Raw genomic sequence first — 19,921 nt, 5'->3', positions numbered from 1 at the left:
AATTTAACTTACTGATTTTTCCAACAGAATTGACCAATCACATTTGTGAATTCTAACTAACGAGAAATGTGATTGGTTAATTCCGTTAGAATAATCAGCCGGTTAAGTCAACAATAGTTGGTAAAAACGGGCATGAGTTGTATATATAACTGCGTTCGTTTTGGGCGCTTACGCGCTATAAGCATCATTCTATCTTTATCGCTCATTACATTCAGGAAGAAGATAGAGATTGCTTTCCAACAAGAGACACAAGTCGACACAAAAATCATTCTATCTTTGTTCTATTTAGTGAGTAACAAAGATAGGATGATACTTGTGTCGACTTGTGTCTCTTGTTGAAAAGCAACCAGAATGACGCTTAAGCCAGCGGCACACGGTGTTTGTTTTCATGCTGGATTGCTTGCTGGATGGAAATACTCTGTTTTGATTCATGTATTTCTATCCATCTTCAGCACCAATCAGAACGGAGTATTTCCATTCAGCAAGCTATCCAGCACGAAAACAAGCATCGTGTGCCACTAGCTTTACAGCGCATAAACGCCCAAAGCGAACGCAGCCTTTGTCAAGATAACGAATGACGCGGTTTTCGTTATCATGCTATGATATAATATATATTGGTGTCGTTACTGTATGATATATACTGTAATTACGTTTTCATGTTTTATTGAGTGACAGCTGTAAATGATGGATAAAGTAGGCGGATCTCTCTCTCTTCGTAAGGGATGCATACAGATTTGCAATAATTATGAGTGACGTTAATTTTGAATCAAAACAGTGGAACTGGCTCGTATGATCGAAGAATTTTATAAATAATCTCACAAATATGTGTCCAGCACTCTTGGAGAACGAGGAACGATGCTTGGGGGGTATGACTTTCTTTGCACAGAGTCACCCAGTGGAAGTTTGTGGTAGCAATGGTCTACCACTTACTCCAAATTCAATAACAATTTACGGGAAATCTCAAGTTTTGAAGACTATTTACCATCCACATCTTTCTCCTTACCTCGATATAATTAGAAGTAAACATGGTAAGTCACAATCAAGTACACAAGCATAAGCTTGTAGATTTATTTATTATTGTATAACTTAGTTCCCTACATATATTTTTAGAGAGGATAGTGGTTGTTGCTGAGTACAGTGGAAATCCATTAAACATTAACCGAGATCTTACCACAGAGGAGATTGTCAAGATATCCTTTCAATGTCTCTTAGGATTACAACATATGAATGAACTTGACCTGGTGCACAGACATTTGAGTCCAGATAATATTTTGATTCAGAAAAATGGTGATATACAGCTGTACAATTATGGATTGTACTATATGACAGATGAAGGAAAAAATGTGTCTTTTCCAATTGGGTATTTTCAAGTATTTCTTTCTTCTAATAATAATAATTTAAATGAACTTACCAACTTGTAGTTTTATACAAAATATTTTTTTATCAGTTCTCCAAAGTATACGGCACCAGAAGTATTTTTGAACCCTAGTTCAAGTGGTGTTAAAGTAGATTCCTGGTCTCTAGGAATAATTATAGCAGAGCAGTTGTTGGGACAACCTATTTGGCCTGGTGCAAAGTTGTCCCAATGCTTGAGAAAGGTTCTGAGCTTAATGCTGTGTGATAACAGTATATTTGAACGTCTTGCCAGAGAAAACAATTGTTTTCAAGCTTATGAAGTATGATTTTATTTACATATGTTGTTATTTGTTTGCATCACAGCTTTATATATATCTCTTTATATCATGTAGAAGCTGTCAAAGGAGCTGAAAGAATTTGTCGATTCCTGTCTACAAATTCATCCTACCAAGCGTAAAACTCCAGAGGAATTGTTAGAACTACCGATATTCAGGGAGCACTTAATGAGAAATGCTCAAGAGAAAGAAGAGAATCTTTATAAAAATGTAATAGTTAGGAAAATGGACGAACTATATTATCTGTGGCAGCTGGCTGGTGGAGATATTACTGTAGATCTAAAGAAACAGGGTCTCATCAGATCAAGACCACCTATTTTATCTATTCCCAAGTAATTTCATAAACATATCTCTTTGAATGTAGCGATTGTAAAAATATCATACTTAGTGGGATTACATTAACTGTTCAAAATTCTCTTTGCATTTTAGCTTGGTCATACTGCTGGGCCAAATGTTTGGCCAAAGGGATACCGCTAGTCTGCTCGACGTGAGAGTCGTGAAAGTTCCCATGGAGACTCTTCGCCAACGTCTAGCTCACATCCCATATATAGCAAATTATCCTTGGTTGACAAACCAGTGAGTGAAGTTATTTTTACACTTTGGTCTATACCTATTTCGATACTTCAAAGTAATTGCAGAAATATCATTTGTATGTATACACCAGTGCAGTTTTTTCTTCTATAATGCATTACAGAATGCGAGTTCAGGCGCAGGAAGATCTGACAAACGCTGCGTCTCAGTTGCCGTTAATTATACGAGAGCGCGACACAGAGTATCAATTTTATCGGCTGGTCCTGTACGACAGACTCTTACAAGTGTATCCGCTCACCCAAGACGCAATTATCGAGGAGGCGCACAAGGACATACCGCCGCCAGTGCGGGGAGCCGTGTGGGCGGCTTTGCTCGGTATCACCGGTGACATACAGAAGCGTTATGACATGATTGACAAGGAAACGCCCACACACACCGATCGACAGGTATGACCGGTGGGCGCGGAGCGCGATGGTTCAACACGTAAATGCATCTTGGTAATAATTTGTCAGATAGAGGTGGATATACCAAGGTGTCATCAATACAGCGAGCTACTGTCGTCCGGTGCCGGGCATGAACGACTGCAACGATTGCTCAAGGCGTGGGTCAGGAACAATCCGCACTACGTTTATTGGCAGGGACTTGATTCGCTGACGGCGCCCTTCCTTTATTTGAATTTCAACAACGAAGGTAAGATCGCGCATAAGATCACACTTCTTGTATTTTGTGATTTATCGTGCGTTTTATTTGTAGCTCGTGCATTCGGATGTCTGTCTGCTTTCATACCGAAATATCTGCACAAGTTCTTCTTGAAAGATAACTCGGCGGTGATACAAGAGTACCTGGGAAAATTCTCTCAGATCATAGCATTCCATGATCCTCAACTGGCTAATCACCTGAAGTCCATTAACTTTGTGCCAGAACTGTTTGCCATACCGTGGTTTTTGACAATGTTTTCACGTGAGTTCCGCTGCAAATATGCTTTAGTACACGTCGTATTTATCGTCGCTGGAAAGAACTATTCGTATTTTAGATGTATTTCCGCTGCATAAAATATTGCATCTGTGGGATAAATTACTATTGGGAGACTCGTCGTTTCCTCTCTTGGTTGGGCTGGCGATATTGAAGCAACTACGAGACTCTTTGTTGATGTCGGGTTTCAATGAATGCATCCTTCTGTTCTCCGATCTACCCGAGATCGACATAGAGTTATGCGTTAAGGACTCTATGACGATGTATCAGAACACCCCGGCTAGTATTACGTATAGGAAGCACCAGTATAACACGAAGGTACAAAACTCATTCTATACATCTTATGCATTTCTGAAATATTAATCGATTCGCAGGATGCAAATTGGATTGAACCCGAGACGGGAACCGAGAAAATGCCACGGATAAGTGTAGACGATTTTCTAAATCTACACAACAACTCACCGAGCAAAGTAATAGTGGTCGACGTACGTAGTAATATACAGTAAGTATTCGCGCGCGAAATGCAATATACTAAACGTTCAGTTGTCTAGAGAAATTAATTTTTATTTAATAAAAATTTATATCTATATATAAAAATTCCTAGTATAAAAGTTCCTTTATATAAAAGTCCTCTATATAAAAGTCTTCCTATATATAAAAGTTCCTAAATTGATAAGATTTCTGTTTTTGACAGGTTCGAAAGAGGTGCTATTCTTGGCAGTATTAATATCCCGTTCACGAGTGTGCAGCTCTCTCAGACTCATGTAGACACACTCGGACCACACGCGAAGCCGCTGACGGACAACAAAAACAGTGTCGTCGTAATTATCGGGCCACATGATCAAAACAATGCATTGGTAGGTGTCCGTATCAAAGAAACAAGAAATCGCGAGGAGAGATTTATTCTAACATGTTCATCCGATAGTTTGCAGATTTCCTAGTAAAATGCAGTGTCGTAGGAGTCTGCTCTTTGCAAGGCGGCATTAATGCGTTACGTTCCAAGGCGCCAAATATAATAGTACCTGCACGTTAATTAAGAGAATTGTGTCTAAAATAAGGACATTATTGTACATAATACTCAGAATTACTTCACCGTCGATAAAGTACAATTGATATTACATGTGACCTGTAAAACTTATATAACAGGCTGTACAATTTTGTGATAAAAGGATTCATCGAATGAGCGTGGCTTTATTATTCCTCGATAGTATATTCGTCAAGGATACATACGTACTGTTGTGCCTTGCGTACTGTAAAGTATCCCTCATTGTTGCTATGGTAACATGTGTCAAAACTATGCAAGCTTCACTATATGCGTCGTCGTAGCACTTGCTTAGTTACCCTTGCTTAACTCGATATTTAATAATTAATAATTATGGAAAAAAGTATACCGCCAGTTCTGCAAAAATGGTTAAGAAAGTGTCTGAGGAAGGAGTTCGAGAGGACGATACAGAGCGCTATAGAGGAGGAACAAGACAGCAGCGAGATCGCTCAAAAGCTCACGCACTCCAGAAACATGACCAGTCTGCTGAGTTCCATGAAGATGGCGATTTCCGAACACTACATAATGGTGAAACCGTCGTCCGCAGCGTCGCGTTCACAATCATCGCTTTCGTTCACGAGTGATCTCACAACGGATGACTGGGCCACTTCTCCGCAAGGGGAGGACAGTGAGCAATACAGCTACATTATCGACAAGATCAGTCGCGACAAGCCGGTGCACGTGCGACTGGCTGGCTACGAGATCTTGATGAAGATCGATTTGTCGAATGTGAACAACAGTTCCCGATGGGATGTTCTGCAGAACACGTTGCTGGACGGTCTGACGGACGACAGCAGAGCTATATTCGAGGCCAGCATGCAGGTACACGCAAAGTTGTTGAGTTGCGTGCAGATACACAGTATCTACGGCAATCTACTGAACGCATTCAATGCGCAATACCATTCGCAGAAGGTGCACGAGACCCTGCCGACTCTCATCTCTGGGATTAATTTCAAGTTCTTCCTGCACGAAAAACTGTTCCGCATAATGCATTTAATAATTCGCTACCAGGAGGAACTGTTGAAGAGTGTTCGGCACATCGATAAGACTACGGAGGACGTCGTGGAGCAATTTATAATATTCCTCAGTACACACAGCTTCGGTAATACATTACAGTCCAAGACTTTAAACATGTTAAACATCATTTCGGTGTTGGAGCCGCAAGCTAAATGGAGCAAGAGGTGGCTACATAGTTTATCCACTAGAAAAACGTTCGTTGCATCTTTGGGCAGGTCGCCGACGTTCTTGCAGAACGTCGTAGATTGCGTCTATAATGGCTTGCAAGATACACCCTGTTCCTTGTCCGCCTCTATCGTGGACGAGGTCAACGAACTATGCATCCCCGGCAACACGATAGAGACAGTCACTTATCTGCACTGCTTAGTCCTCGTGTCGCAACTCTGCAGCTACGAGGCAGGCAGAGCATTGCTGGCGAACGGCTCGTTGAAGACGCCGTTCGAGATCACCGATTTCTTGATCAAACTGTCCAACTCGCTGAACAAATTAGTGTCGGAAGCACCGAACGGGGTGTACGACACTTGCAACCATGTTCTGCAAAACGTGCTGAACGTATCAGAAGTATTGTACAACGTGAAATTTTGTCACACTGCGTTGTGCCACTTGGTGTCTCTCCCTGAGAATAATATAAAGATCTGGCCGCACACGTTGAATGTGATCTCCCACTTGATAGACACTGCGGATGGACCCGCGTTTTTAACCACGGACTGTAAGGAGCATTCGACTACTAGCTCCACCGAGAATGCATCGTCCAAGTGCCCGGTCGCGATTTTTATGCTGTACGCGTCCAATTTGCTAAAACAACCGTTCTCTATAATGGACATGGAATGCATTCTCGGCTCGTTCGCGTTGATGGAGAAACTATTCAACGTGTACGACGTTTACGAAGCTGCGCAAGTACAGATAGAAACGCAGTTCTATCCCGCCGTCACAAATTTCTACAAGAAGATGAACAAGTACGGTGTCGAGAACGAAAATAAGGTTCAGCAACTCGACAGGTAATCGAAGACGCGAGCTCGACCCTCAACTAAGTTCGATTTACATAATGACAGTTATCTAATATAAAATCATTTAAATTAATACAAAATGATATTTAATTACTTCATATAAAATCAATTAATATCATCTGTAATATATAATACAAAATTACCTAACATAAATATCTAATTGCCAAAATCGCGTTTTAGCGTCGTCAAGAAAGTTTTGCTGAAAATGGTATCAGTACCGCTCGGCCTGCAAGCGCTCGTCAAAGAGAAACTAGTATTTGAAGAATTGATTCGCGGATTGATTGTCCCGCTAAGAGCGTCTTGGAGCTCCACCGACATAGTCAGCTTTATCTCGTCAGCTGGTTACTTCGATTTAGGCTACAACGTGCTCGCAGATCTCGCACCTCATGTCCTATCGACTCTGGTGTCTCAAATCTGCGCGAATGCGGAGGATTCCGCGCACTTCTACGATCCTTGGGACAGAGAGAACGTCAAGGAGTTTCTGCACATACTCGAGTTGTTCTCCCTTAATTTCAATTGTAAATAACAGGAGTAATTGTCGCGCTATAACTCATTGTCTTTCCCCAATAAATGATTCACGTCGGAGCAGGTTTCGCGGCGTTTATGGTGAACGACGAGTCGAATAACGACGAGGAAAAGGATTGTCCTTCCAATCTATCGGAGTTGCTGCAGACTGCGATAAACGAGGACTCGAGTTACCATCATCTGGGTCTCCTGTCGTTGAGCACAGTAATTTGGAACTTGGACATTCATGTCTACCTAGTGAACTTGTTGAACTTTCAGGTAATACAATAAACACACTGCGGAAGGAAAATGTAATTATAATTACGCACAATAATAAAATAGATGTACGATTTGTAGGAAATATTATTGAATATTCAAAAGGACAGTACAATCATGATTGAAGCACGCGAGAAACAAGCTGACGACAAATACGATTACGAGCGGTCTATAATGGGCAACGACGACGATGACGACGACGATAATTATAAGCCAGAATCAACAAAAGAATACGTAATTGACGATTCCAGCTTGCTTCGATACGATATCTTGTTAAAATCTTATTACCTAGCATACAAGATGAAACAATACCCGATGCCCTTGGAAGAATATCAACTGTTTTCGGAATTCCCACCACCTAGGATATTCGCGGAGACGATGAATTATTCCGATATGGAATATGATTCGGAGCTGAACGATATGTTGCAAGAAGAGAGGCCTGGATTGTTAGACATCGGTTGGGTCTCGCAAGTTCGTGCGGCTCACAAAGCGTCGCGATACCCGATGAAGGTGATTTCATTTAAAGAATTACACTGTTGCGCAGTCTAGTATTGGTGTGTGAATCGAACTTACATGTAAGGAAATAATCTTTACCTTAGAATTCTGTGGTAACAAATTTATTGAACCAAATGCACAAAGCCATCCCGACCGCGGAGTGGGTGGAGCAGTTCGTATGGCAAGAGAATATAACTTACGACGCAGACTATTGGGTCCCGGAAGACTTGCACGCAATCAATGTAGCTCTGAGTTACGGGGAACAACGGCAGATCTTGAAGAACGACAGCGATACCCAACAGAACTTAAAACGGTTCATTCATTCCGCGTATATGTTCATACAGTACAACAAACCGAGCAAATTCGAGGGCTTCGATTGGTTTTTGGCGACAGTATTCATTATCTGCGATGGAGATCTAGATAAGTATGTTGTTTTTGATAATGACTTGAATTCATTCATTCTCAGCCAGAGAAAGAATCGGGAGTGAGTTTAAGCCTCAGCTGACCGCGAATCGATCGCTCGACGGCGTCCTTGTTTCGATCAATACTATTACTTCGTGATTGAAAGACGAAATAGTAATCGCCACGTAATCACGAAGACGTGAAATCGGCCGAACAAGCTTCTTGAATTGCCATCAATATCGATTGACTCGAGCTAATCAAATATCATCATTGGCATTGGGTCTCAGGTTGAAAACTTGTTTTCATTTAGTCATTACATTATACAGAGTAATGACCCTCAGCCGTTTATTGTCATCATTGACCTCTTTTACCAGATGATACGATCATTGATTATAGGTGCAAGACTTTCATCATGCAATTGATTCAATTCCCATCGACTCTGCTTCTCTGGCCGAAATTGGGCCATGTTATGGGCGAGAAAAATAATGAGACCACCAGCTCGCAATTCACTTTCATGCAAGTTTTAGAAGCCATGGTTAATATCGAGCTTCCGAATATCAAATACGCATTGAAGGTAACTGATTTTACGAAGATAATTTGATTTGATTTCTGAGAATAGAATCTAATATTCTGATTTAAACGTGATAAGGATGCATGCGGTATAAACTGGTGGATGATATTCAATAGAATGATATTGCAATGTTTCTGGGGAATTCTTCCGTGGAGCGAGATAGTTCATTTCTTCGCGATCTGCATTTTGTATCCGCCCGATTACATGGTATACTACTGCGTGTCACTTTTGCAATCCTGTCAGGAGGTCCTGTTAGAGGATATAACGAGCGGAAAAATATGGCCAGAAAATATGGTATGGCAAGCGCAAATATATATATATATATATATATATATATATATATATATATATATATATATATATCTTGAATTCGCTAGAATTATTTATATGGAATGTATCATCGAATAATTCGTCAAATGTATTTTCACTACACAGGTGTTGGATGAGTACCGTTGTCACAATTACATTTCGTACATGGACAATTTAGGTCAGCGATACAGAAATAGAGTTTTACCGGCAATGAGCAAAAATATGAATTTAGACGATGAGTTATAAAAACATTGGACTTTCTCGGTTTATTGGACTATTTCGGTTTGAAAAACTGTTGATGTGGAAAAACGCATACCGTCCGTGTAGATAAAAATAATGTAAACTTCAGCATGTAAAATATTTTATAGAATTCTTTTACACCAAAGTGTGTGTATGTGCGTATATGTATGTGTACAGTGATACGTTAGCAAAACAGTATACTTCTATAACAATAATTGACTGTTGCATGATAATTAATAAAATCGCTCTTCCTTTATTCCCTATAAATGCTTAGTTAGCACATCAACTATGATGAACATACATACACTTCGCATATTCCTATGACAATGTTTCGTGTACAGACTATATTTAAAAATCAGCGTGTACAATACAAAGTAGTACTAGTAGTACTAGTGTTCATATACAATTCGCATACCTGCAGAACGCAGCGAGCTGTTGCCTGCGGGTTTTCCATCGATAACAATATCTCGAACAAGGAAGCCGAATATTTTTTTACATAAAGTACAATAACCTCGTCGTATTGTCTTTCACTCTTGTTTGACAACCAAACAATTAATCGTCGTGAATGGTAAATACCTTCGCTACTTCATTCAGATCGTCATATTTTGTGCCTTTCGCAAGGACCTAAAGTGATACAAAGTTTGTTGTAAATTTTTGAGAAATACTAAATTGAAATTATAATAGAAAATAGAAGTGAATTAATATCTTAACATTTATATAATTATCTTACCTGTTTGGCAATTCGGATTCTGTTGAAGATATTCCACAACACTATTCCTACTACAATATCATCTTGGAGGTAGAAAATAACGCCTTTGCTAAAATCTTCCTTGGATTCTTCTGCTGACGTCTTGTTATCTTTCTTTTCTAAATCCGTATGATTAATGTTCTTCACGATTTGCGATAGTTCTTCGGATTTTACATTAGATTGCTGCTCTCCGGGATTTGTTTCCTGTTTCTTGGAAGAACATATAACATGAAAGAAATTATTTTAATTAAGTACATTATACTTTGTACCACGAGAAATTTGCTTACTTCTTTAGGATTATCACTAGATTCTGTATTTCCTTCCGTCGTACTTGGTTTCGCGAAGACTGCAACTGTTGGCAAGGACGAGTCTATGATACCTACTGCTTCGTATCCCACATCAGGTCCCAAATCAGACCAAAACATCGCTTGATGCAGATACGGTTTACCTACAACAAAGTTCATGAATCCTTTTATATTTTATTCTCGCAATTTTCAATATTCCGGAGACATTCATGAATTCGTCAAATTACCTGCACCAGTCATATTTTCGCCTGCTAATCTTCCAGAGATAACAGCATGATCATGGTGCTCGATCCTTCTTCTGCCAAGAACAACATCATAAAAGCATGCTGCGTCACCAGCAACCCAAATATTGCTTCTCGCCTCTAACTCGGCATTAACGAGAAATCCTCCTATTTTAGGATCCGTCTCTAAACGAGAAGTTTTCGCCAGATCCGTATTTGGTTCAGCACCTACCGCTACTATCACTTGATCAACGTCCATCTTATCAATAAAACAAAAAGTTTGATTAGTTACAGAAAAATACGTAAATATCTCTTATTATATGCCAACGTACAGTTTCTCCACCAGTGAGGACAAGAGACAATTGGCCGTTCTTGTATCTAAAATCTTCAACCTCTTTGTTGGGTACAACTTTAACACCTTCACCTTCGGCCTTCTTCGTAGTCCACTCGCTCAAATATTCCGGTAATACTTGAGCCATTATAAATTTCTCTCTAAAGATTTGGTGAATGTTTTTAGATTTATCTGTTGAAAGACACATTTTATATTACTGATAAAAGATTTTCGAATATCCAAAATTATTTCATTAATAAATAAGTAAAGATGAAATGTACAATTCCTAGCAAGTACACAGGCGAGTTCCGAGCCTAGAAATCCACCGCCGATAATAGCGATATTTTTGCATTTTGAGTCGGAAATATTTTCCTCCAGATCGAGAAAATCTTCCTTTGTCCTATATACTGTAATCTTATTTTTCACATCGTCCTCAGCGGATTCAAACACCGGAAGATTTTTCGGCGTTGAACCTGCAGATATAATAGCGTACATAAAAATGATCCAATTCTAAATTTATACTACAATCTTACACATTCGATGAAACTCACCAGTTGCTACAAGACACTTGTCATATTTTATTTCATGACCATCTTCAAGAATCACCTTTTTATTTATTGCATCGATTTTTGTCACTTTCCAGCCTGTGGCTACAGAAACTCCACCCTTCTCGGATTTCATGAGATCATCAATGTTCAAGTAGAACTCATGTGGCTCATAGAATATACTATGACATAAATATAACGAAAAACTTAGTATAGTACATGTAAAACAATCCACTATACTAATGACATGCAATCAATTGAAGTTTACCTTCTCTGAGTACCATTCCACTGTTTAAAGCGCAACTGCTGTGATGATTCTCTGTCTGTATTGTACCAAAGTTCTTTGGATAATGGTGGTCTCATGTATGGAAGATCTTCTTCCTCTGTTATTACTAAAACCTGTAAGAAAAATTTTTACTCATGCTGTGTTGACAAAGAAAATAAAGTCCAATGTATTGTATTGTTGATATACCGTAGCTTTGGGATCCCTAGATTTAATTGACCTAAATGCTGAAAATGCAGCTGTTCCACCACCTATCAATAGATAAGGTACTTCTTGGGGCATCATCTTTGATTCTACTGGAATTTTCACTTTTTGTCTAAATCTTCTAGGCTTCTTTTTTCCTTTCTTTTCAGAAACTACAAATTATACATATATATAAATAGTATTTAGTAATAATATTTAATGAACTTTGGTATCTCATCAAAATAATTCTTGATTTAATCTTGTTTACTTATGATTTCTTACTTATAATTGCTATGATTGTTTATTTATAACTTTTAAACTCACCTGCTCCATCACTTTTTGACCCAAACAATGAGAATATCTGTAAAATATTTCCAAAATCAATTAAAAATATAAAAAACAAATTGGTACATATGGTTAATTTGTTACAGAATTACCAATACACTACCGTATATCCAGCAACTCCTGTTACAACCAAAGCAGCGAGCAGATGCCAATATTGGAATTGATATTTTTTGCCACCTCCATTGCCCGATTGCTCCTTGTTACATTCTGGTGGGCAAGAACCATTAGGTGATGCACAGGGAGGAATCTCTTTTTGTGCCTTAGAATATTTAGATTCAGGCACACATTCCTCTGGCTTAATAGTGGTGCCTGATGACTTTTTATTGCTCACATTGCTACTGTAGTGTAACTTGCTAATATTTACAGTTCCTGCAAACATTTCTGGTAAGTTATCAAAAAAACATTAATTAAGAAGGCATTATCAAAAGAAATTCTTTGTTGACAAAAGGCAATAGCAATGCAATGGCAATGTAATGAAAGTGAGAAAAAAGTTAAGATAACATGAAATATATATAGCAATTATCACTAGTCTCAGTCGTCTCAGAAAGATAATTTATAAAACATACGAAGAAAGAAAAGGTGCAAAAGAGCAACTCATCCCAAAGCGTGATATGGTTTCCTCATATTACATCATATGTCGCCTACTTCAGAGCGAACAGGTCGTGTGGAAAATTGTAAACACAGGTCTGACTGTCCTCAAAGAGCAATTATCGCGATTGCATGATCGTACTGTAGCCGGTGCAAGGTCGACGATACAAGAAATATAAGTCGAACAAAGTGTCTTTTTACTCGCGAGAAAAACCGGTCGCAAAATAGGCGGGAAACGAGGCGGGTCTTCCGAGGAGCCTCATGACCGTCGAGGATTGCGTGCGAAGCAGGTTGTAGCCACGAGAACGCAGATACATACCCGCGTAATTAACTGGCTGATACAGGCGAGTCGCGCACGTCAGCCTCGACGATAATCGGCCGATGACTCTGCCGCAGACGATCATCTTCGCCGGGTCAACGTCGTCCGTCCGCTTCACTCAATATGGTGGCGCGGCACGCCTCCTCTCAGCTGCTGCCGTTGCACGCGTATACTTGCTGGCTGCTCTCGGCCGCGACCGGAAGGACAAATTCGACGATGCACAGCGTGGGACACTCCATTACCCGAAACCCCTATTTTGTTCTACCTGCTCGTTTCTACACGTCCGTCCGTCTTTGTTTTCCTTCCCTCCTCGTACCTATTTTCGCACGCGCGTTCGCATAGGCTCGACTTTCCTGTTGGTCCACACTACCTGCCGAGGCTTTCCCACCCGATAATGACAACACCGCTAAACAAGGGGATAAGACACTTGAATTTCACCAAGGACCCTTTACATCCCGCCGCGTTTGTCTGTGCGTCCGAGCACGTACATCTAACCACACAGCACCATGCGCTGCATTGGTGTTGCCAAGCGCGGCTAACTTCAGACGGGTCGGCACGCCAGTCAATTGACAAGAATGAGCCGTGAGAATCAATAAGATTAATAATACAGAATTATGCAAAACGAGTGGATTCCGTCTTCGTCGAGGTTATAGTTGAATTCGTAGAATCTTATTATCTTATTAATATCTTATTATCTTATTAATCTTATTCGTCAATCTTATTTTCTTATATAACTCCCGCCAGAGAGAAGCATGAGAGCGGCCACTAGCCTGCTTCAGGCCAGAGCTAGGAGCATTTTCGAGACGCCATCTACCAAAGTGCGCCTTTACTACGTTCATTAGGTGCATTTTCGCGATGGTAACACATTGTCTATAAACTAGACATATATGTAATACTACTATATTGCTAAATGAGAGAGAAGTCCGGCCTACTGAAATATACTACCTGAAACGCACGCTGCCTCTTGAGTCCCGAACCACAATAGGTGTTGTAAGCCTTAAGCCTTAAGAAATTGACCAATCACAGTCCATTATTTTCCTCAAATTAGACTGTGATTGATCAATTTCTTCAGTCATTCACTGAATGACTTAAAGCTGACTATTGTGGGTCGGGACTGAGGCGTGCGGGATGAGAGAGAGGTTCCTTGTTTCCTCTCTTATCCTTGTCTGGTTCATAGTATAATCGAGAAGAATGTGATACAATCCAAGTTAAAAGTTAGAGATAATATGAAAAGCAGTGACCACTGAATGACTTAAGCGGGAAGTACACACTCTTGCATAAAGGCATAATACACACGCATAAGAAAATTGACTAATCAGAATCCTCATTTCTATTGCCACAATGAAAATGAAGGACTTTGATTAGTCAATTTTCTTATGCGTTATGCATTATGCCTTTATGCAAAAGTGTGTGCTTCCCGCTTTAAGTGTCTTCTACAATAGCAGTAGGAGTAGTAGTAAGAAATAAGCAGTAAGTAAATAGATCAATCACAATCGATTACTTTTGAAACGTGAAAATGGAATTGGTCAATTTGCTTACTGCTTATTTCTTACTACTACTCCTACTGCCATTGTAGATGACACTTTAAGCTTATGAACAAAAGTTTAAGATATAAAACAGATGTATAGATTTTTTCTTATTTATTAGTATTCATTTATCGACTTATTATTAAGAAAAACAAAGCAAAGATTGTTCCTAATTCGGAGATTCAGTTTATGTTTAGAAATTAGCCGACTTAGTTTTTAGTTCAGACTGTACTAGACAAAGACAGAGCGCTGTTCGAGACCTACAAGCATGCTCTCTCTCATCCCGCAATATTCAAGAAGTAGCGCGCGTTCTAGGTAGTATATATTTCAGTGGGCTTTTCTCTGCTCTCGCTGTTATCGACGTAACGCTACCGCTATCGCTATCGACGTAAGGCTTAAAGCTGACTATTGTGGATCGGGACTGAGGCGTGCGGGATGAGAGAGAGGTTCCTTGTTTCCTCTCTTATCCTTGTCTGGTTCATAGTATAATCGAGAAGAATGTGATACAATCCAAGTTAAAAGTTAGAGATAATATGAAAAGCAGTGACCACTGAATGACTTAAGCGGGAAGTACACACTCTTGCATAAAGGCATAATACACACGCATAAGAAAATTGACTAATCAGAATCCTCATTTCTATTGCCACGATGAAAATGAAGGACTTTGATTAGTCAATTTTCTTATGCGTTATGCATTATGCCTTTATGCAAAAGTGTGTGCTTCCCGCTTTAAGTGTCTTCTACAATAGCAGTAGGAGAAGTAGTAAGAAATGAGCAGTAAGTAAATAGATCAATCACAATCGATTATTTTTGAAACGTGAAAATGGAATTGGTCAATTTGCTTACTGCTTATTTCTTACTATTACTCCTACTGCCATTGTAGAAGACACTTTAAGCTTATGAACAAAAGTTTAAGATATAAAACAGATGTATAGATTTTTTCTCATTTATTAGTATTCACTTATCGACTTATTATTAAGAAAAACAAAGCAAAGATTGTTCCTAATTCGGAGATTCAGTTTATGTTTAGAAATTAGCCGACTTAGTTTTTAGTTCAGACTATACTAGACAAAGACAAAGCGCTGTTCGAGACCTACAAGCATGCTCTCTCTCATCCCGCAATATTCAAAAAATAGCGCGCGTTCTAGGTAGTATATATTTCAGTGGGCTTTTCTCTGCTCTCGCTGTTATCGACGTAACGCTACCGCTATCATTCGTATGTACTTGACCGGAAAAAAACTCCGATTGGAAAACTACTCTTTTATATCGTTTGTATTTCGTATGAAGAGTTTTGAAGTGCAGTTGAAAAGATTTGTGAGTCATTCTATTACTTGTAATTAATTGTTATTTTTTGGACCATGTATTTAGCCGGAAATAATAACCGGAGGTAAATTAAACAAAATTTCGGTATGGTACCGTTTGTATTTCGTATGAAGAGTTATGAAGTATCATTAAAAAGATTTGTGAGTCATTCAGATAATTTTAATTAAATATTAAAAAATCATGTATTTGGCCGAAATATCGATCTCAAGCGCTGCTGTGGAAGTACCGTCAGGCACGATCGGTGTATTATCTAGTATTTCAATACTCCTGGTTTTTTTCGATCGCATCAACTTACTGTTGCCGATATGGTAGCGTGACGTTTCGACAATATAATGATAAAAATGTTTGCCGGGCATTAGCAAGTTGATGCGATCGAAAAAAAACCAGGAGTATTGAAATACTAGATAATACACCGATCGTGCCTGACGGTACTTCCACAGCAGCGCTTGAGATCGATATTTCGGCCAAATACATGATTTTTTAATATTTAATTAAAATTATCTGAATGACTCACAAATCTTTTTAATGATACTTCATAACTCTTCATACGAAATACAAACGGTACCATACCGAAATTTTGTTTAATTTACCTCCGGTTATTATTTCCGGCTAAATACATGGTCCAAAAAATAACAATTAATTACAAGTAATAGAATGACTCACAAATCTTTTCAACTGCACTTCAAAACTCTTCATACGAAATACAAACGATATAAAAGAGTAGTTTTCCAATCGGAGTTTTTTTCCGGTCAAGTACATACGAATGATAGCGGTAGCGTTACGTCGATAACAGCGAGAGCAGAGAAAAGCCCACTGAAATATATAGTACCTAGAACGCGCGCTATTTCTTGAATATTGCGGGATGAGAGAGAGCATGCTTGTAGGTCTCGAACAGCGCTTTGTCTTTGTCTAGTACAGTCTGAACTAAAAACTAAGTCGGCTAATTTCTAAACATAAACTGAATCTCCGAATTAGGAACAATCTTTGCTTTGTTTTTCTTAATAATAAGTCGATAAGTGAATACTAATAAATGAGAAAAAATCTATACATCTGTTTTATATCTTAAACTTTTGTTCATAAGCTTAAAGTGTCTTCTACAATGGCAGTAGGAGTAATAGTAAGAAATAAGCAGTAAGCAAATTGACCAATTCCATTTTCACGTTTCAAAAATAATCGATTGTGATTGATCTATTTACTTACTGCTTATTTCTTACTACTACTCCTACTGCTATTGTAGAAGACACTTAAAGCGGGAAGCACACACTTTTGCATAAAGGCATAATGCATAACGCATAAGAAAATTGACTAATCAAAGTCCTTCATTTTCATTGTGGCAATAGAAATGAGGATTCTGATTAGTCAATTTTCTTATGCGTGTGTATTATGCCTTTATGCAAGAGTGTGTACTTCCCGCTTAAGTCATTCAGTGGTCACTGCTTTTCATATTATCTCTAACTTTTAATTTGGATTGTATCACATTCTTCTCGATTATACTATGAACCAGACAAGGATAAGAGAGGAAACAAGGAACCTCTCTCTCATCCCGCACGCCTCAGTCCCGATCCACAATAGTCAGCTTTAAGCCTTACGTCGATAGCGATAGCGGTAGCGTTACGTCGATAACAGCGAGAGCAGAGAAAAGCCCACTGAAATATATACTACCTAGAACGCGCGCTACTTCTTGAATATTGCGGGATGAGAGAGAGCATGCTTGTAGGTCTCGAACAGCGCTCTGTCTTTGTCTAGTACAGTCTGAACTAAAAACTAAGTCGGCTAATTTCTAAACATAAACTGAATCTCCGAATTAGGAACAATCTTTGCTTTGTTTTTCTTAATAATAAGTCGATAAGTGAATACTAATAAATGAGAAAAAATCTATACATCTGTTTTATATCTTAAACTTTTGTTCATAAGCTTAAAGTGTCTTCTACAATGGCAGTAGGAGTAATAGTAAGAAATAAGCAGTAAGCAAATTGACCAATTCCATTTTCACGTTTCAAAAATAATCGATTGTGATTGATCTATTTACTTATACTGCTAATTTCTTACTACTACTCCTACTGCTATTGTAGAAGACACTTAAAGCGGGAAGCACACACTTTTGCATAAAGGCATAATGCATAACGCATAAGAAAATTGACTAATCAAAGTCCTTCATTTTCATCGTGGCAATAGAAATGAGGATTCTGATTAGTCAATTTTCTTATGCGTGTGTATTATGCCTTTATGCAAGAGTGTGTATTTCCCGCTTAAGTCATTCAGTGGTCACTGCTTTTCATATTATCTCTAACTTTTAATTTGGATTGTATCACATTCTTCTCGATTATACTATGAACCAGACAAGGATAAGAGAGGAAACAAGGAACCTCTCTCTCATCCCGCACGCCTCAGTCCCGATCCACAATAGTCAGCTTTAAGCCTTACGTCGATAGCGATAGCGGTATTCGTATGTACTTGACCGGAAAAAAACTCCGATTGGAAAACTACTCTTTTATATCGTTTGTATTTCGTATGAAGAGTTTTGAAGTGCAATTGAAAAGATTTGTGAGTCATTCTATTACTTGTAATTAATTGTTCTTTTTTGGACCATGTATTTAGCCGGAAATAATAACCGGAGGTAAATTAAACAAAGGTTCGGTATGGTACCGTTTGTATTTCGTATGAAGAGTTATGAAGTATCATTAAAAAGATTTGTGAGTCATTCAGATAATTTTAATTAAATATTAAAAAATCATGTATTTGGCCGAAATATCGATCTCAAGCGCTGCTGTAGAAGTACCGTCAGGCACGATCGGTGTACTATCTAGTATTTCAATACTCCTGGTTTTTTTTCGATCGCATCAACTTGCTAATGTCCGGCAAACATTTTTATCATTATATTGTCGAAACGTCACGCTAACATCTCGGCAACAGTAAATGTTTCGCCTGTGGACGATGCAGGACAACGTTTTATTTATAACGTTATTTCAACATATAAGTAACGTAGCAATCAATTTTGCATTATGACATATTCTTGTTGCAAAAACCTCACAAATGAATCGTTCCTCATGTTAATAAACATTACTGTCAGTATGTATGTTAATAGTATGTAGATATAATAGTTAAATATACGCATGTCGTTCGCGCATTCAGAATTATTTTCCTCGAAACCTACTGCTTGATTTAAAAATTGGTTGTCAGCCACTCTTTATTACCTTGTACAACCCTGGTAAAAGGTTTTCCTATATATTTACTATTAATTTATTCGACAATCGCGCGTCAATATTTTACTTTATTTTAGAGAAAAGGCGCAGATTATGTCGTTTTCATCAACACGTCCTCAGAATTCAACGGCAGTGACAGCGATGCTCTGTCCGAGGAAGCGATTTCTTGAGAAAAAATTTGGAAGGAAGCTTATTCTTCATCAAGTTAAGCGCGTTATATCCGTTGACACCAAGTTTAAATACAATGAGTGACAGTCGATCAGATCGCTGCTTTCGTCTCAGGTGTACGCTGAGGTATTTCTATTGTTGGTTGAAGAAACCTTCGCTAGATATCATAATTCGGGGGACATGCTGTAAAAGGTATTGTAATTGTTCTGTAAAAAGAATGTATCTGTTTTTGTGCGTTTTTTACATATACCTATATAATATATATAAAATAAGATACATTATCTGTTTTAGATAATCAACAAATCTCACATCAAACGCACCAATTTATGAATTGCTGCTATGAATGCCAGTTTTTGCTTTTCTACATTTAAAAGATGCCACAAAGTTTTATGGATCTTTTATTTTTTTAAGTCCTATTCTTTTTGGCAAGTTTATTTTATTCTTAAAGACACGTTTTTTGTTATTATATTTGACAACTCATATTTTAATTATGTTTATGAATTATAATAAATTGCATTGATAGGACTAAACTATTGTTTTATTTCGTATGAGGTTTTACTATAGTATTTAAATCATTATGTTGTTCTTATAGTCCTGAAAGTCGTCTATGATAAGCAACAAAATTACCTGGTATTTTCTGCAACAACATCTATCAGTCTGAAACATTGAAATCATGTTAATTATGTGTTAAAAAGAGATACGTAATTTCACATGTAAAGCAATTATACCTATATTGCTTTGCCAATATATCATCGTTGCTAATTCTTTAAGTTTAC

General features: G+C 38.3%; 3 protein-coding genes and 1 long non-coding RNA gene across 6 annotated transcripts; 3 read left to right on the top strand and 1 right to left on the bottom strand.

Moving 5' to 3' along the window:
- Nucleotides 1–395: 395 nt before the first annotated feature.
- Nucleotides 396–4,374, top strand: LOC116853185 (TBC domain-containing protein kinase-like protein). Its single transcript, XM_032834120.1, has 12 exons — nucleotides 396–1,028; nucleotides 1,111–1,360; nucleotides 1,448–1,676; nucleotides 1,749–2,023; nucleotides 2,121–2,267; nucleotides 2,386–2,668; nucleotides 2,735–2,912; nucleotides 2,976–3,182; nucleotides 3,256–3,512; nucleotides 3,569–3,696; nucleotides 3,889–4,051; nucleotides 4,120–4,374. Exons 1-12 carry the CDS (start codon nucleotides 824–826, stop codon nucleotides 4,225–4,227), a joined length of 2,430 nt encoding a protein of 809 aa, XP_032690011.1. The 5' UTR covers nucleotides 396–823; the 3' UTR covers nucleotides 4,228–4,374.
- A 154-nt stretch (nucleotides 4,375–4,528) lies between these two features.
- Nucleotides 4,529–9,272, top strand: LOC116853184 (protein broad-minded-like). Of its 2 annotated transcripts, XM_032834118.1 has the most exons (9): nucleotides 4,529–5,058; nucleotides 5,146–6,251; nucleotides 6,441–6,778; nucleotides 6,850–7,043; nucleotides 7,122–7,550; nucleotides 7,640–7,959; nucleotides 8,334–8,511; nucleotides 8,587–8,802; nucleotides 8,944–9,272. In XM_032834118.1, the coding sequence occupies exons 1-9, from the start codon at nucleotides 4,570–4,572 to the stop codon at nucleotides 9,061–9,063; spliced, it is 3,390 nt and encodes a 1,129-aa protein (XP_032690009.1). In that variant the 5' UTR covers nucleotides 4,529–4,569; the 3' UTR covers nucleotides 9,064–9,272. The 2 variants fall into 2 exon arrangements, with proteins under 2 accessions (XP_032690009.1, XP_032690008.1); XM_032834117.1 differs by having other exon boundaries at nucleotides 4,529–6,251.
- On the bottom strand, nucleotides 9,162–13,659 carry LOC116853186 (apoptosis-inducing factor 1, mitochondrial). Its single transcript, XM_032834121.1, has 12 exons — nucleotides 12,926–13,659; nucleotides 12,122–12,387; nucleotides 11,998–12,034; nucleotides 11,680–11,846; nucleotides 11,476–11,606; nucleotides 11,214–11,389; nucleotides 10,944–11,135; nucleotides 10,664–10,854; nucleotides 10,338–10,590; nucleotides 10,093–10,253; nucleotides 9,788–10,015; nucleotides 9,162–9,681 (listed from the first exon to the last, which is right to left on the bottom strand). Exons 1-12 carry the CDS (start codon nucleotides 13,008–13,010, stop codon nucleotides 9,610–9,612), a joined length of 1,959 nt encoding a protein of 652 aa, XP_032690012.1. The 5' UTR covers nucleotides 13,011–13,659; the 3' UTR covers nucleotides 9,162–9,609.
- Nucleotides 13,660–18,692: 5,033 nt separating this feature from the next.
- On the top strand, nucleotides 18,693–19,589 carry LOC116853187. Of its 2 annotated transcripts, none has more exons than XR_004379924.1 (3): nucleotides 18,693–18,843; nucleotides 19,055–19,337; nucleotides 19,437–19,589. It is a non-coding gene; the product is annotated as an uncharacterized LOC116853187 (long non-coding RNA). The 2 variants fall into 2 exon arrangements; XR_004379925.1 differs by lacking the exon at nucleotides 18,693–18,843 and adding an exon at nucleotides 18,968–18,982.
- Nucleotides 19,590–19,921: the final 332 nt, after the last annotated feature.

This window comes from Odontomachus brunneus, unplaced genomic scaffold, assembly GCF_010583005.1.
Source record: "Odontomachus brunneus isolate Ranch 3 - 2012 unplaced genomic scaffold, Obru_v1 Obru_scaffold_285, whole genome shotgun sequence".
Taxonomy (NCBI): Eukaryota; Metazoa; Arthropoda; class Insecta; order Hymenoptera; family Formicidae; genus Odontomachus; species Odontomachus brunneus.
This window is presented reverse-complemented; position numbering and strand designations above follow the sequence as displayed.

Bases quoted from the DNA above. Each gene is read 5' to 3' on its own strand.
- LOC116853185 (XM_032834120.1), top strand. From the start codon at position 824: ATGTGTCCAGCACTCTTGGAGAACGAGGAACGATGCTTGGGGGGTATG. The intron at 2,913-2,975 runs GTAAGATCGCGC...TTTTATTTGTAG, and splicing joins TTTGAATTTCAACAACGAAG to CTCGTGCATTCGGATGTCTG. The intron at 3,183-3,255 runs GTGAGTTCCGCT...TTCGTATTTTAG, and splicing joins GTTTTTGACAATGTTTTCAC to ATGTATTTCCGCTGCATAAA.
- LOC116853184 (XM_032834117.1), top strand. From the start codon at position 4,570: ATGGAAAAAAGTATACCGCCAGTTCTGCAAAAATGGTTAAGAAAGTGT. The intron at 6,252-6,440 runs GTAATCGAAGAC...ATCGCGTTTTAG, and splicing joins AAGGTTCAGCAACTCGACAG to CGTCGTCAAGAAAGTTTTGC. The intron at 7,044-7,121 runs GTAATACAATAA...TACGATTTGTAG, and splicing joins TGAACTTGTTGAACTTTCAG to GAAATATTATTGAATATTCA.
- LOC116853186 (XM_032834121.1), bottom strand. From the start codon at position 13,010: ATGATCGTCTGCGGCAGAGTCATCGGCCGATTATCGTCGAGGCTGACG. The intron at 10,855-10,943 runs GTACATTTCATC...GTCTTTCAACAG, and splicing joins CTGTGTACTTGCTAGGAATT to ATAAATCTAAAAACATTCAC. The intron at 10,591-10,663 runs GTACGTTGGCAT...TTTATTGATAAG, and splicing joins TCCTCACTGGTGGAGAAACT to ATGGACGTTGATCAAGTGAT.